Raw genomic sequence first — 13648 nt, 5'->3', positions numbered from 1 at the left:
ATGGGTATTTGAATCAGGATATTCTATAAGTGAGAACAATAAACCAGTAGTTAGGTAATACAATTACTTAATTTTATAGGTTTAAGTAATCAAACATCTCCACAACATTAGGGTTAAACGTATGCATCATTCATGCTTTGAACACACATCACAGGGCATCACAACATCTCTGCATCTAGTGGTGCTGGTTTCCAGATGCAGTGTCTCCGTCATTCAGTGTCAACATGTGTCTGAAACCACTTTCTACCAAAGAAACAGATTTCTGTTGAGTCTTCATACAACCAGAAGCTCAGCAGCTTCCAAAGAAGGAAGGAAAACCAGACCCAGGTCTCTGCCCCACACCATGTAACCCCTGCATACTGTGGCAACATGTCAATAAGGTCAGGGATCTGGGATCAGGAGGTCAGGGACTGTAATGCAGTAGTACAGAGGGAATATATGGATGTTCCTCCTTGGATAGTATGAGGATGACTATGTGTGTGTGTCTGCCAGTGTGTATATGTGTTTTGGGGGGTGGGGGGTGGGGGGTTAGTTGGTGGGTTTTTCAAAATTAAACGACTCCCCACTTCCTCGTAGAAAAGAAAAATGAATAGTGACATCCTGCAGACAGTGTACACCACATTTAATTAGCACAGAGACACATGGGAGAGAGAGCTATCCAATGACTGAGGAGCAGTCAGTGGTTGGTTAGGCCATGGTGCAGGAGGCAACGGGGGAAGCAAAGGGAGAGTAAATGGAAGATGGGAGGCAGCAGAAGATATGCAAGTGGGGGTGGAGGTAGTGTGGGAGAGGGTAAGATGAGGTAAGGGAGGGAAAGTGGAGGCAATGAGGAAGGACGAGAGGAGAGAAGGTGAGACAAAGAAGAAAGAGAGGGAGGGCCAGGGAAGGTGGGGATCAGGGGGTGGGGAAGGGGATCTATTTAATTTGTGGTTGAGCCTAATTTCTCAGTGCAGATGCCAGTAATACCTGACAGCAGCTCTGCAACTAATTGTGCCATTCACCATGTATCAGGCGTTTACTCTGACTGAATGAAGCCACAACACTAATCTCATCAAGTGAGAGTAAACTCCATCTTCAGTCTGAGCAGCTGATTATAAAGGTTTTCTTCTTTCACTTCACAGGTATAAATGTAGCAGACTGTTGCAGCTGTTGAAAACTGGAGAACAAACTCAAACAACTCCTGTTAAACTTCTGTTGAAATAAAGTTTGTATGATGGTTAGAAAGAAGAAGCACAATTCATTTAGGATTACTTAAATGAAATAGGTGATTCTGCATTATGTGTGTGTGTGTGTGTGTGTGTGTGTGTGTGTGTGTGTGTGTGTAGAGCTGGAACAGGAAACATACAGACAGACAAACAACATCTTTCTGTTCCACCTTAAACATTGACTCATCTCCTCTGAGTCTGACTGATCCTCATGTTGAGCTGAACAAACCTCAAGAGAATAGCCTGTCTTCATCCGGCCCAGATAACTTGGTTTTACCTGTATACTGTAGTTTTTTCAGCATCTCCAACAAACTTTTTAAAACTGACACATTTGCTAAAAGTAATATTTCTCCACATAGATGCACCAAGATAGTGAAAGAGGAATAGGTCAGTAATTATTTAGTAAGCATGACACTGAGTAGCACCCCAACAACACTGAACAGCCTGTCTCACAGGATGTGTTTGAAATGTACGGTACTGGTTTGTACAGAAAGAAGTGATGGTCTCATATTGTGACATCTGATATTTTCATGTTATATCTCAACTTTACTGACATGCCTTGATATTGACTAAAAAACCTTAAACCCATAGTACAACATTGTGCTGTTTGTTGTTGAGAGGAGACCTGTCGATAATTAGCTACTGGTAAAAACCTCCTGAACCACTGACACTGGAGGAATCAAACCAGGGGAAGCTGACGGCAACAAATCCCATGATCCCACACTACGTCATGACATCACCCAACACTGTCTTTTGTTAATGTTCTGATTGAGAGGCAGAAGTTACAGACTGTGTGTCTAACAGTCATTGTAAAACATCAGGCTGTCAGTGCATTTTAACAGTTTATTGAAGATGCTTCATTCAAACTCACACACCACATGGATAAAATATTGATGAATAGAAAGTGCAACCAGATTAAACCACTGGAATAAAACATCTTCTCTTCTCTTTAAAATCACACAGCGGATCTTGATAAACAAATTATTCGAGTTGAAAATTTTTATTGATGTACATTGTATAATTTGTTGAGAATGAAATGACGTAACAACGGTCAATGGAAACCAAAATCATCAACCCATTGAGGTCTGGATTCACGAAAACCAAAGTAAAAAATTGAAATTACAGGCTAATCCAACTTGCATGAATTTCATCACAGAAACTCGTAATGGGACTCAATAGTGCGTACGGCCCGCCCATGCCTGTACGCATGCCCGACAAGGTCTGGGCACCAATACATAACGTGCCATAGGTGCTCAATTAGATTGAGGTCAGGGGAACATGAGGGTCAGTCAGTGGCATAAATGCCTTTGTCATACAGGAACTGCCTACACATTCTGGCCACAAGTTGCCGGGCATTGTCCTGCACCAGGAGGAACCCAGAGCCCACTGCACCAGTGTAAGGTCTGACAATCGCTCTAAGGATTTCATCCTCCTAGCAGCAGTCAGGATATTATTGGCTAAACCATAATATATATATATATTATGTGCTTTGCACTTTCAGTGGGTCTCTGATTGCTAGAATCTGTAAGATGCTGTAAGCAAGTCCAGTTTCAATGAAATGAAGGATGAAAGTTCATTCACATTCACTAAGAACAAGGAGCTCATCAGGAGGACTGTCCCACTGTAAAACCATCAGGTCCACGAGGGCTCTCTAGCAGACACACTTTCTGTAAGTCCACACAGTTCATTGCGTTTTGATATTAAACACAGGGTTACCATGGTTACAAGGAAATGCCTGGAAGCATTAAAAATAGCAAACAATCGCCATAAAACATAAAAAAGAAGAAAAAGAAAGGCAAAGAATGGTTAGGGATCAAACCCAAATGTACACTTTAGAAGAAAAGAACAAACACAGAGCTCAGTGGGGATTCACAAAATTGTGTGTAGGTATTTTGTTTATAAACAGGAAGTGAAGGGAAGTCAAGGTCAAGGTAACATGAAATGTCACAAAGTTCTGTCCCATTCCTCTTTATAACATTTTCAGCCCCTGCAGCCACTCACACTCAATCACTTACCAGGTGACGTTAACTGAATCTGTGAGGGGACACAGGGATTGGGCCTGTGCTTTTCCCTGGTCTTTGTCAGTTCATCTCCTTGCTTCTGCTGTGTTTCCCCAGTGTCTCCTAATGCTCCTGTTGTGGTCCTTAGTTTTCTGCTAGTTTCAGTTTCAGAATTGTTGTGTTAACTCTGGAGTAAGTCTTTTGTGTTTTTTCTTTTTGAGTAAATCTTCAAACTCAACCACTCAGCCTTTGAGTCTGCTTTTGGGTACAGAAATCCTCAGATGTGACAAGAGGGTGATAGTGCTACACACATGTGCAAGTCCTGTAAATAAAGCTAGCATCACATGTCAATAAATTCTGTACCGGACAAATGAGAGGCTATTTTCCTACATCATAAGCAATATTAGCAAATAGTGCTTCTGGCTGCAGGAATTAGACAGTCGCACATTAAAAGTTCTGTAAATGACTGTCACTTCCACTACCACTCGATGTCGCACTATACCACCAGCATCTCAGCCCAAAACAAAAGCTTCGACAGCCACACCTCCAGCCTTCATTTAGTCACAACCCCACCTCCCTTTATGTTCTCAGTATGCAAGGTGTAACAAGGTGTATAGTGTAAGTGTCCGCTAAACACACAGGAAGCACTACTCAATAAAGTTACAAAGGCGAACACAAGTCAAATGAGTTTTTTTCTTAGTTGAGGAAATTCTGGAAGGTCAATTTCACCTGAACGCTGCAAACTGCACTGTGACATCACACTTGTGGGCGGAGCCTGTGTTTATAAACATGGGGAGGACCAATGTTTAACAGGAGGGACTCATAGCAGTAACATGCACACGTGCGTGCACTAACCAAATATTACTCCGAAGGAAAGATTTAGGAAGTATGGTGAGTATAAAGGGAGACAGGGGTTTGAGTCTTATTTAAATTTTTTACTGAATTCATTACTTTAAATTTTTCCTATATTTCTATTACATTTCTTTATATTAATGCAACAGAGCTACTCCGTTAGGTCTAGGTTTCTTTAAACTTGGTTAGGATGCCTTTCTGGCAAAGCCTCAAGGGAAAACTTCTCACAGGTGCTGCGGTAATCATCCTGTACTACCTCTGATTGGTTCAGTAGTATCTTTTGAAAAGACTCTCACTATGTTAGATATAAATATGTTGTATGTTCCCTTTGCTTTCAGCAAACATTTTGCTTGCACATTACTTTCAGAGATGAGACACTGCAGATATTTCAAGGCCCATTTCCAGGCTTGGAGTTTAAGGAAGACTACCACCAATTATTTGATGACCCTTACCCATGGTGAGCTCTTTAAATTATTACTACATTAAAATTTATATTGAATCATCCCAGGTGTGACTCAGTCATCGCTGTACCCTTTAGACATAGACGTTTTTGAGAGGACTGTTATTTATTGATGATAATTTTAATGAACATTTAAATGTTGTAAACAGAGATTCTTACAAACAGCTCATTTTAAATGTTCAGTTGGTGGCATGCCAAGTATGGAATCATATTTGAGTCATTTCCAGGTTTAGTGTAGATAAAAAAGATTTTCATCGGTAATATTTCAGTTCTGAAGATTAGTAACAGAATTAAGCAGATTGTGAGAGTTATTATATTTATTGTAATTAGAAACTATTCATAAACTACCCTTTTCACTTGGACCCCATTATCCTTGTTTTCTCGCTCACCCACCACGCCTACACACATACTTGCATACTGCTATCTCTTCCCCTCTCTCTCACACTCACATGCACATGCACATGCACGCACACACACACACACACACACACACACACACACACACACAACAGTCCCTGTCAAAGCTGCCACACCAGTTGAACAGATCACTCAGCAGTAAAGCACAACGAAGCAACTTAACACGCCCATCTCTCTCTCTCTCTCTCTCTCTCTCTCTGTCTCTCTCAGTCTCTCTCTTTGTCTCTGTCTATTTCTCATGGTATCATGACCTGAATAAATAACTGAACTCCAGGACAGACAGAAGAAGAAGACAGTGTTTGACTGAAGTTTGGAGAAGAAGAGCGTTCCAACAGGTAATGATGACAGTAACACACTGATCAGTTTTACTGTGATGAGAAGTTGAACAGGTATTTGGTGCCTGTGTCATGTCAGTCTGATCTGTGTATGTTGCGTAGTGGTGAATATAAACCTGATATATCTCTAGGTTTTGTATATAAACTTTAGAGGCTTTGATTCAATGACCACAGACCTGTTCTTTTAGAAAACAACAAGCTGAACGTTTGGCAGCAAAATTAAAAAACATGATTTTAGAAACGATACTACTTAATGAAATCATATGTTTAATGATTCATGTAGCCACTATATCTTCAGAATTTAAACCTAGTGAAACACTGAATCACATGTTCTTGGTATCATCAGCCATCTTTGTAATGTATGTGAACTAACCGCATGCTGACAGAGTTCCCTGTGTTAACTATCGCTGGAAAACTTTCAAGCAACAGCGTGAAAATATCCACTCTAGGTGTTTCTGCAGGTCAAGTGTCCAAATCCTTTACGTTTGACTATGTAGAGAAACAGATGAGTTTATATGATGAGCTGAAACAGAGAAACACAATGAGACAAACATAATCACTACACAGCCTTTTCAACCTGTGCTGGTCTGCTTCCTTATCAGTATATACTGGTGAGTGCAGATAATTTGTATCCTACAATATCAAAGTCTGGAAAAACTGAAAGAATTGAATGTTGAATTGAAGGAAATTTGGATTTCCAACACGTTTGACTATTTAGAGACATTCCTGTAAAAACGACTAGCCCATAGGTCGTCTGTACAAGCAGTTACATTGAGTCCTTTGTGAGGCGACTTCTAGTGGTGGAGAAAATGATGACAGCAGCAGAGGAGGAGGTAGGGGTGGTAGGACTAGTGCCCCACTCCCATGTCAAACAGCATCATTTCTTTTATCTATGACTGTTCCACAACCTTAACCACGTGTTTAGTATTGTTACCATGGTGACAAAGGTCCGGTATGCCTGCGATCCAAGGGAAGGTTAGGTTGGAGGACTTACTGGTGTTTAATTTTTATTTACCTAACGTTTCTTGATGTTGTGTAATTATATTACTAAAATAATTGTACCATAATGTCTCACTTTAACCAGGGCACATATGGACCTCTTCTCTACATACTTTAACTTTTACCCTCTGCACTTCCTGTAGTTGCACACACAGTTTTCCTCAGGTTGAGGAATTATCATATGTTTCAGACATGTCCTGTCATGTATGAAGAATGGTTTAGATAATCTGGATGAACCTGTCTGATTGTCACTTTGTTCACAGACATTAACATTTAGCTTAGTGAGTACACTGTTGTCAGAACTGGTAGAAATAATAACCACAACTTTGTGAATAAGTAGTAAAATCATTTACAGCTTTTTAAAGAGTCACAGGTTTCATATGCAGGTAGCTGTAGAAGGGAATGTACAGTATGCTACAGATTAGTCATTACAACTGCTTGTAGTAGTTTACTGCGCATTGTGCTGGGTAGTGTTAAAAGATATGTTGTCTTTGGAGATGCTACACCTACAGTTTATATGAAGTGACTTCATGCACAGCAGAGCTAACTCTCCAGGGAGAGACTCTGTGATGTGATATGTCAGCTGGGGCATCCAGGAGTTTCACAACAATTCACACATTCATTCATGAAACCTTAATGACCTGAGTGTCAGGGTGTGAATCAGTCATGTGAGCAGATAACCCACCTGTCTGATGTCAGATGAGTATGGAGCTCTTCCTCTCAGTCTTTGACTTCCCCTGGACCTGCTCAGTGATTTGGTCTCATATGTTTTTAGATTCAGTCCCTCTGGATCCCACATTTCCCATGCGGCATTTCCCATTAGATCCTCCCAGCCTGCTAATCACCCATCTCTTTCAAACTGCACATATCTATTTGTTCTTTCCAAGCCTAAACTGAGATACTACTGATGACATCACCATGACATCACATTTACTGTTCAAAGCCCCAAGAGACAGTATGCAACTATTTGTACTAACCATGATAGTAAACTAGGCAGTGTGAGTAAAGTCTGATGTGTTTCCCTGTGTTTGTCTACAGCTGCTCAGGATGGGCTCTGATAAAATGTGATGACATCAACATGACATCACAAGGGTTATTTTTTTCAGAGCCCCAGAAGACATTGTTTTCACAGGCTGAACAGTACTAACCCTGACAGGAAAATGGGCAGTGTGAGTAAAGTCTGATGTTTCTCTGTGTGTTTGTCTACAGCCGCTCAGGATGGGCTCGGGCCAGAGCAGTGACAAGCTCCACTGTAACCGCTATCTGAATGGACATGGTCCTCCATCACTGCAACAACAAGGTCCTGCACATACAGACACTTCTGCCCCCTTTGTCTATCAAACTCTCCATAATTATTATCTACCCACCTCTGCTCCCTGTCTGTGCAGCTAATGAAGGGGTTGATAGAGTGTACAGTGCACTGAGTGTTTGCCAGCCTAAGGGCCAGATGACCTGGGTGATCCTCCATAGAGACCTACCAGGATTCCCTCATGACAACACCCTACAGATCAACTATATATTCCCAGATGGAATACAGACCGTAAGCTTGCATATATTTAAAATTAGAGTTAATGCAGAAAGTCTTCACTGTTTCCACATGTTGTTATGATGCAGTTTTATGGTAAAATAAAAAAAAAACCTTTTCCTTCATCAGTCTACGCTCGATACTCAGTAACGACCAAGCAAAAAATTCTTTCAAATTTATTAGAAACTTAAAAATGTATTGCTGTGACTAATGAAATTTAGTTCAGGTGCTAAAGAGATGAGACTTCTGGAAGTTTCTCTTGAGCTCCGAGACACCATCAGCTTCTGGGTCTGATGTCCTGGTTAGTCCAGGTCCAGGTCTTGAGAGGTCCTGTCTTTGAGCTCTGCAGGTGACAGGTGTCTATATGACCTTATATAGACAGGTGTGAGACCAATCAGCTGAGTTTACCAGGTGGGTTAGTAACCCTAACCCTAACTCCAGTCAAGGAGTAGAAACATTTCAGATGATCAAGAGAAATGGAGGAACCTAAGGTGTCATACTAATGTGTCTGAAAATGTATACCAATGTGATATTTAAGTTTCTACTTTCTCATAAAGCTGTAAAATAATGGCTACAATTCAGTTTCCATTTTGTTGTGAGGGACTGAGTGTAGACTGATGAGGATAATAATTTCATATCTTATCATAAAACTGAATCATAACAACAGTGAAGAGTTTTTGAATGAGCTGTATTATCTAATGACTGCTTGGCTTCTGATTGAAGATATGCATATCTTCATACAGATTTTTTGAATTCTGCCAATATGACCAGTTTATTCTAAAAAAGGCTGAAGCTATGTTTGTGTTTGTCCTCTTGTTGTGTATGGAAACCTATTTTGTGTGTGTTTCTCTGTGTGTGTTTTTAATAATCAATAATTTAATTTCTTTGGTGTATATTGTTTTGCACATTTATAACAGGTATTCAAAAGCACAGTTTGAAATGAACATACTTTAATTATTTATAGTCAACAAATAGAATCAGTAACCAGCTTGATTTATGGAATAAACATGTAACTGCACCACACAGTTCTGAATTACACTGAAACACAATGTAGTCCACCAAGACAAGACAAAGTCATGCACAACATTAAGAAGCAACAAGTGAGACAGCACAAAGAAGAGCACAGGTTCCTTCTGCACCAGCATTCTTTAAGAAGCTGATGATCTGGTTAGTCTGGTTAGTCTGGTTAGAGCAACAGGAACAACACTGACAGGAGAGATTTGCATTAATATGTATATTATTATCTATTAAAACAGAGATCACCCAACTATGTGCCTTATGACTCTGGGGTCACTGCTACTGTTCCAGCTACTAGCTCACATTGCTACACAACTATTCCTGTGCTGTTGACTAGATGACTTTTATTTCTTTGCCAGTGACAGTGATGTTGGAGGTTTGACACATTAACTCCAGTCAGTCAGGAACAGGATCAGCTGATCAATAGGTCCTGGTGAGACTGTAGGAGAAATCAGACAGGTGACATATTGAAGGAGAAACAGGATACTAAATACAGTGTTGTTTAATGAAGCCTAACTTACCTGCAGGAGAAACACCCTCACCCCGGCCAGCCTTACTCCGGCCTGCGGCTCTGTGCTTACCTGCCTGGCAGCCGTGAGGGCAGGAGAGTCCTGAAGCTGCTGGACAAGGCCTTCAACCATCAGCTCCTGTTCACGGTCAGCACCAACAACGATGGAGGGGACGTGATCACAGCTTCTATCCCCCTGAAAATACAACCAGACGGAGGGAGCAGAGTGTGAGTAAATATTACAACCAGAGTTTTCCCTTGTTGGAGAAATATATAGGATATATAGATATATATATATGTCCGTTATCCAGATGTATGCTATCCAGGTGCATGTTATCCAGGTACAACGACAATTATATAAATTCCTCAGCTACGCTGCTGCTGCCATGCCACCGCACACACCTCTCACATGTAGACGTGACGTGTGACATCTGACATCACTGTGACATCACGTGTATTCTCAATCAACACAATCAAAATTTTACCAGGAACTGGCGAACATAGACACATACGTAGAGACATCAGTTCTCCTCTCAGTTAAGTAATCCACTTTCAGTCAGTCATCACACCCCACACACACGTTAACAGGTTACAGCGGACACACTGTGGCATGACGTGAGATTTTTTCTGATTTTAAACAGATATTTTTACATTATTGAATAAATAGAAATCTTGACGTAATCGATTTTCAAGAAAAAGTTACAGGAAGATAAAAGTATAAACCCTGTAGGTAGCTCACCTGTCTGTGTCTGTGATATCATAGCTCACCTGAGAGGCCTTTAGCTCACCTGTCTGTTGAAAATATAAAATTAAAACCACAGAAAAGCTGTCCCTGTGTGTGTGTGTGTGTGTGTGTGTGTGTGTATGTGTGTGTGTGTGTGTGTGCGCATGCGTGTGTATGTATGCAATGTGTGTGCATTGCACTTTTGGCACCTGATGCTTGTCTTCATATCACTCGTGCCAGGGTAGAATTGGTTAGTTCAACTTTCTGTTCAGTAGCTCATAGATGAGGGCGTATGATATACAGAATTTGTAAAGGTTTGACCCGGTACCACACACTTGTCCTGATTTTTGGAAAAAAAACACATTACAAGATTTCTGTGACTTCAAAGAACATAATGATTTTACTGTCACTTAAAGAATTAAATACAATCTCACTTATTTGTAATTTTAATTTAATCTAATCAACGTTGTTAGAGTTTACAATGCTCTCGTCCTCATTCATTAGTTGCAAACGTATATGTTGAGATCACCAAAAACATGAGCATGCTTAATGAATGAGCTGTTTTAGTATGTTCATGCACAACACTGGTCCCCCATATCCCAGTCATTGATTCTTTATCATAATAACCTACATTTAGCATTAAACATCTAAATCCACTACTCTTAATGTAATAATTTGTCATTTGTGTTTTCTCAGTGATGGCTACCCAGACTCTGACTACTTGAAGACTGTGAGGAAGCTACTGAAGGATAAAGGCATTGAATAACATACAACACACTGCTGGAGGCACAGACTACTCAACTACATACTATCTTTGAATACCCAGATAATCTTTGCCACATTTTTATAAAACATTATCTGATGGTTGTTGTTGTCAGTGTATAATTTGTGTAAATTGTGTATTATTATACTGCAATTCTGATGTTTGAAATATACAATGAAAAGGTTTTAGGCTCTTCATCTTTGTTCCCAGATTCACTCTGCAATAGGAGACACTGAGCTCTAACATACAGACTCAAAGAAAACAGTCCTGATCTCACCATCATGAGACAGTCTCTTCAAGATGCTTGGAACAACCTATCTGCCAAAGACCTGGAGAAATGTTGTGAACTGTTTTAAGACAAAGGATGGCCACAACAAATATTGATTTAATTTAGGTGTTTTCTGTTCATTGTGCTTTGTATAATGTTAATAAATAAATTGTTTACCACTCATAATTTTGCATCCTTACTTCACAGCAGTTTTTCAAGTTGCTGAAACTTGTCACTTGTATTTATTATGTATGTATAAATATGTATTAATTCCAACTTGTGGTGGTGTTTTTTGTGACATAACATGTGAAGCATCATGTGTAGCATCATGTGAAGCATCATGTGAAGCATCATGTGAAGCGATTTTATGATTGTATCACAAAATGACTTTTTAAACTCAGAAAATGGAGTCATGTTACTCCATTGATAGGGTAATCAAATGTTACATTTTATGGGATTGAAAAATAGATAGATAGATAGATAGATAGATAGATAGATAGATAGATAGATACTTTATTTATTCCCCTAGGGGAACGTCATGAGTGTAATGTATCTTCATCTATGTTATTGCTACACTGAAGCAAAATATCAATGTTTTATTACATATATTAAAACTTTTAATCAGGCTCTCGAACAAGAATGCTTTAAGTCAACCGGACAATTGGTACCAGATGACTCCTTGGTAGCAATGATCCTCTGGTCACTCTAGGCTGGAACACAGCGTGTATGAAGAAGCAGCTGTAGCGTACATGCCTGGCCTGGCATCAGTCACAAGCCATTAAAGAAGTTCATTGTAAGGACATGCAGAGTTATGGACACAAATTGACACTTTGTTACTCTTCCCACCATCAAACTATCAAATTGATAGGAAACAGAGATAAAGGACCCCTCTCTCCCAAACTGTCCATGCTTTTAGCATGTCAGAGGAACACAGAGTCAGACCAAGGGTTAAAGGGTCAGCTCCATAGGATCAACCAATGGACACCAGGCAACTGGGGAACATAGTCAAAATCTACAGTTTGTAACAATAAGACTCTCTCTAACGATATTTGATTGTTTCTTATATAGGACAAATAACACCAAGAGGACTGATTATCACTAAGGTGTGAATCCTGGCCTCTCTGTGCCATGCATGAACACACACACACCAACCTCCCTTCCTCTGTCCCTCTCTAGATAAGAGTCATAAACTACAACCCACATTCCAGTCCTGGGTAGTGACCAGCAGAACTCTCTTCACAGACACACATCTGAGGAAGAATATATAATTAAATATCTAACTGTTCTGTTAGATGTTTCTATGTAATAGTTCAATCCCAAATTTCATAGTCACACAGTCGTGATCAATTCACATTATGCTAGAGGCTGAAAACTTTGCTGAAAGCTCAAGGCTCAGAGCCCGGCTCTGTAGCTATATAAACTTGTAATTCTAAGCTGCTAGCTGCAAACCACCTAGATCCCCTGTCTCCAGGGTTATCACGCCAACTCACAGTAGACTTGTCTTAACACTCTGCTCATGACTGGGTTGATGTCGAAATATAGTAATATTTAATCATCAAACCTAATTCGTAGATGTAGTATCATTAGCTGTATAGCCATAGTGTATAGCCATAACATATTCTCTTCCACCATTGCCAACTCATCACACAGCTCAGTTCATTATTACTTTCATCTTTATGATTATTACACCTTGCATTTACTCTGTACATAGTAGTTTAGTTAATAAATCTTTTAATTTAAAACCAGTTGTTGTCCTGTTGTATTCTTTTGACGTAGAGACTGGAGATCCATTGAATCGAGAAGTCATAGCTTCTGCTATGAGATTGATAAATTTATCAATGAAGTAATTCATTGTTGTCTTCCCAGAGGACTGGTGCCCCATTTCAATGAGAGCAAATTCTAAATTATGGCGTTAACGCTACACAGTGTTTTTCTCTGCCTGTTGCCATTTTTTTAAAACAGGGAGTAGCCAACATTTACCAGCATCGGTTTCAACAACTGGTGAAAAGCATCAGCATCTCTGAAGAGTCATCATGAAAGTGTGGGGTATAAATCTGCTATGGAGACATGGAGTTTAAACAAAAACAGGCAAGTGGCTCAAAAATACCAAACATGTTTAACACGGGACATTCAGTGTTGGTCATGGAGAACCGAAGCTAAGAAAAGACCTTTTGGTTTCACTGACATCATAGCAGCAACATCACATAAAACTAATACATTCCACTATAGTCTCAATGTTTAGTCTGAATCTGAATATGAAACAGACATGAAAAAACATAAATATAAAAACATAAATATATTTTTAATCATTTTAGCAGCTGCATGTGAAGACAGTAGTATTTTAGTGATGTTTTTCTGTCAAAAATAAATGAGAATTTATAATGAAAAGAAATCCAAAATTATCAGTAACCTGCAAACTCGATGTAGACAGACAGATCTGCAGCAACAGAGATGCAGCCAGTGTGAACACATGATTTTCTGCAGCAGGTCAGTGACAGCTGCTGCTATACACAAGCAACATAGGCAGTGTGTTCCTGGTGAAAGTAATGAACTGCAGTCGTCTCAGTGAGAAGAA

General features: G+C 39.8%; 1 protein-coding gene across 2 annotated transcripts; it reads left to right on the top strand.

The window, feature by feature from the left end:
- The first annotated feature begins 5120 nt into the window (after positions 1-5120).
- On the top strand, positions 5121-11311 carry dtx3la (deltex E3 ubiquitin ligase 3L a). Of its 2 annotated transcripts, XM_056364674.1 has the most exons (5): positions 5121-5269; positions 7478-7568; positions 7657-7808; positions 9338-9546; positions 10739-11310. In XM_056364674.1, exons 2-5 carry the CDS (start codon positions 7487-7489, stop codon positions 10806-10808), a joined length of 513 nt encoding a protein of 170 aa, XP_056220649.1. In that variant the 5' UTR covers positions 5121-5269; positions 7478-7486; the 3' UTR covers positions 10809-11310. The 2 variants fall into 2 exon arrangements, with proteins under 2 accessions (XP_056220649.1, XP_056220648.1); XM_056364673.1 differs by lacking the exon at positions 5121-5269 and having other exon boundaries at positions 7478-7808; positions 10739-11311.
- Positions 11312-13648: the final 2337 nt, after the last annotated feature.

This window comes from Seriola aureovittata, chromosome 20 (assembly GCF_021018895.1).
Source record: "Seriola aureovittata isolate HTS-2021-v1 ecotype China chromosome 20, ASM2101889v1, whole genome shotgun sequence".
Classification (NCBI taxonomy): Eukaryota; Metazoa; Chordata; class Actinopteri; order Carangiformes; family Carangidae; genus Seriola; species Seriola aureovittata.
This window is presented reverse-complemented; position numbering and strand designations above follow the sequence as displayed.

Excerpts from the sequence above, each read along its gene's own strand:
- dtx3la (XM_056364673.1), top strand. The coding sequence starts at position 7,536 with ATGGACATGGTCCTCCATCACTGCAACAACAAGGTCCTGCACATACAG. Across the intron at positions 7,809-9,337 it reads TCCCAGATGGAATACAGACC|GAGAAACACCCTCACCCCGG; the intron begins GTAAGCTTGCAT and ends ACTTACCTGCAG. Across the intron at positions 9,547-10,738 it reads CCAGACGGAGGGAGCAGAGT|TGATGGCTACCCAGACTCTG; the intron begins GTGAGTAAATAT and ends GTGTTTTCTCAG.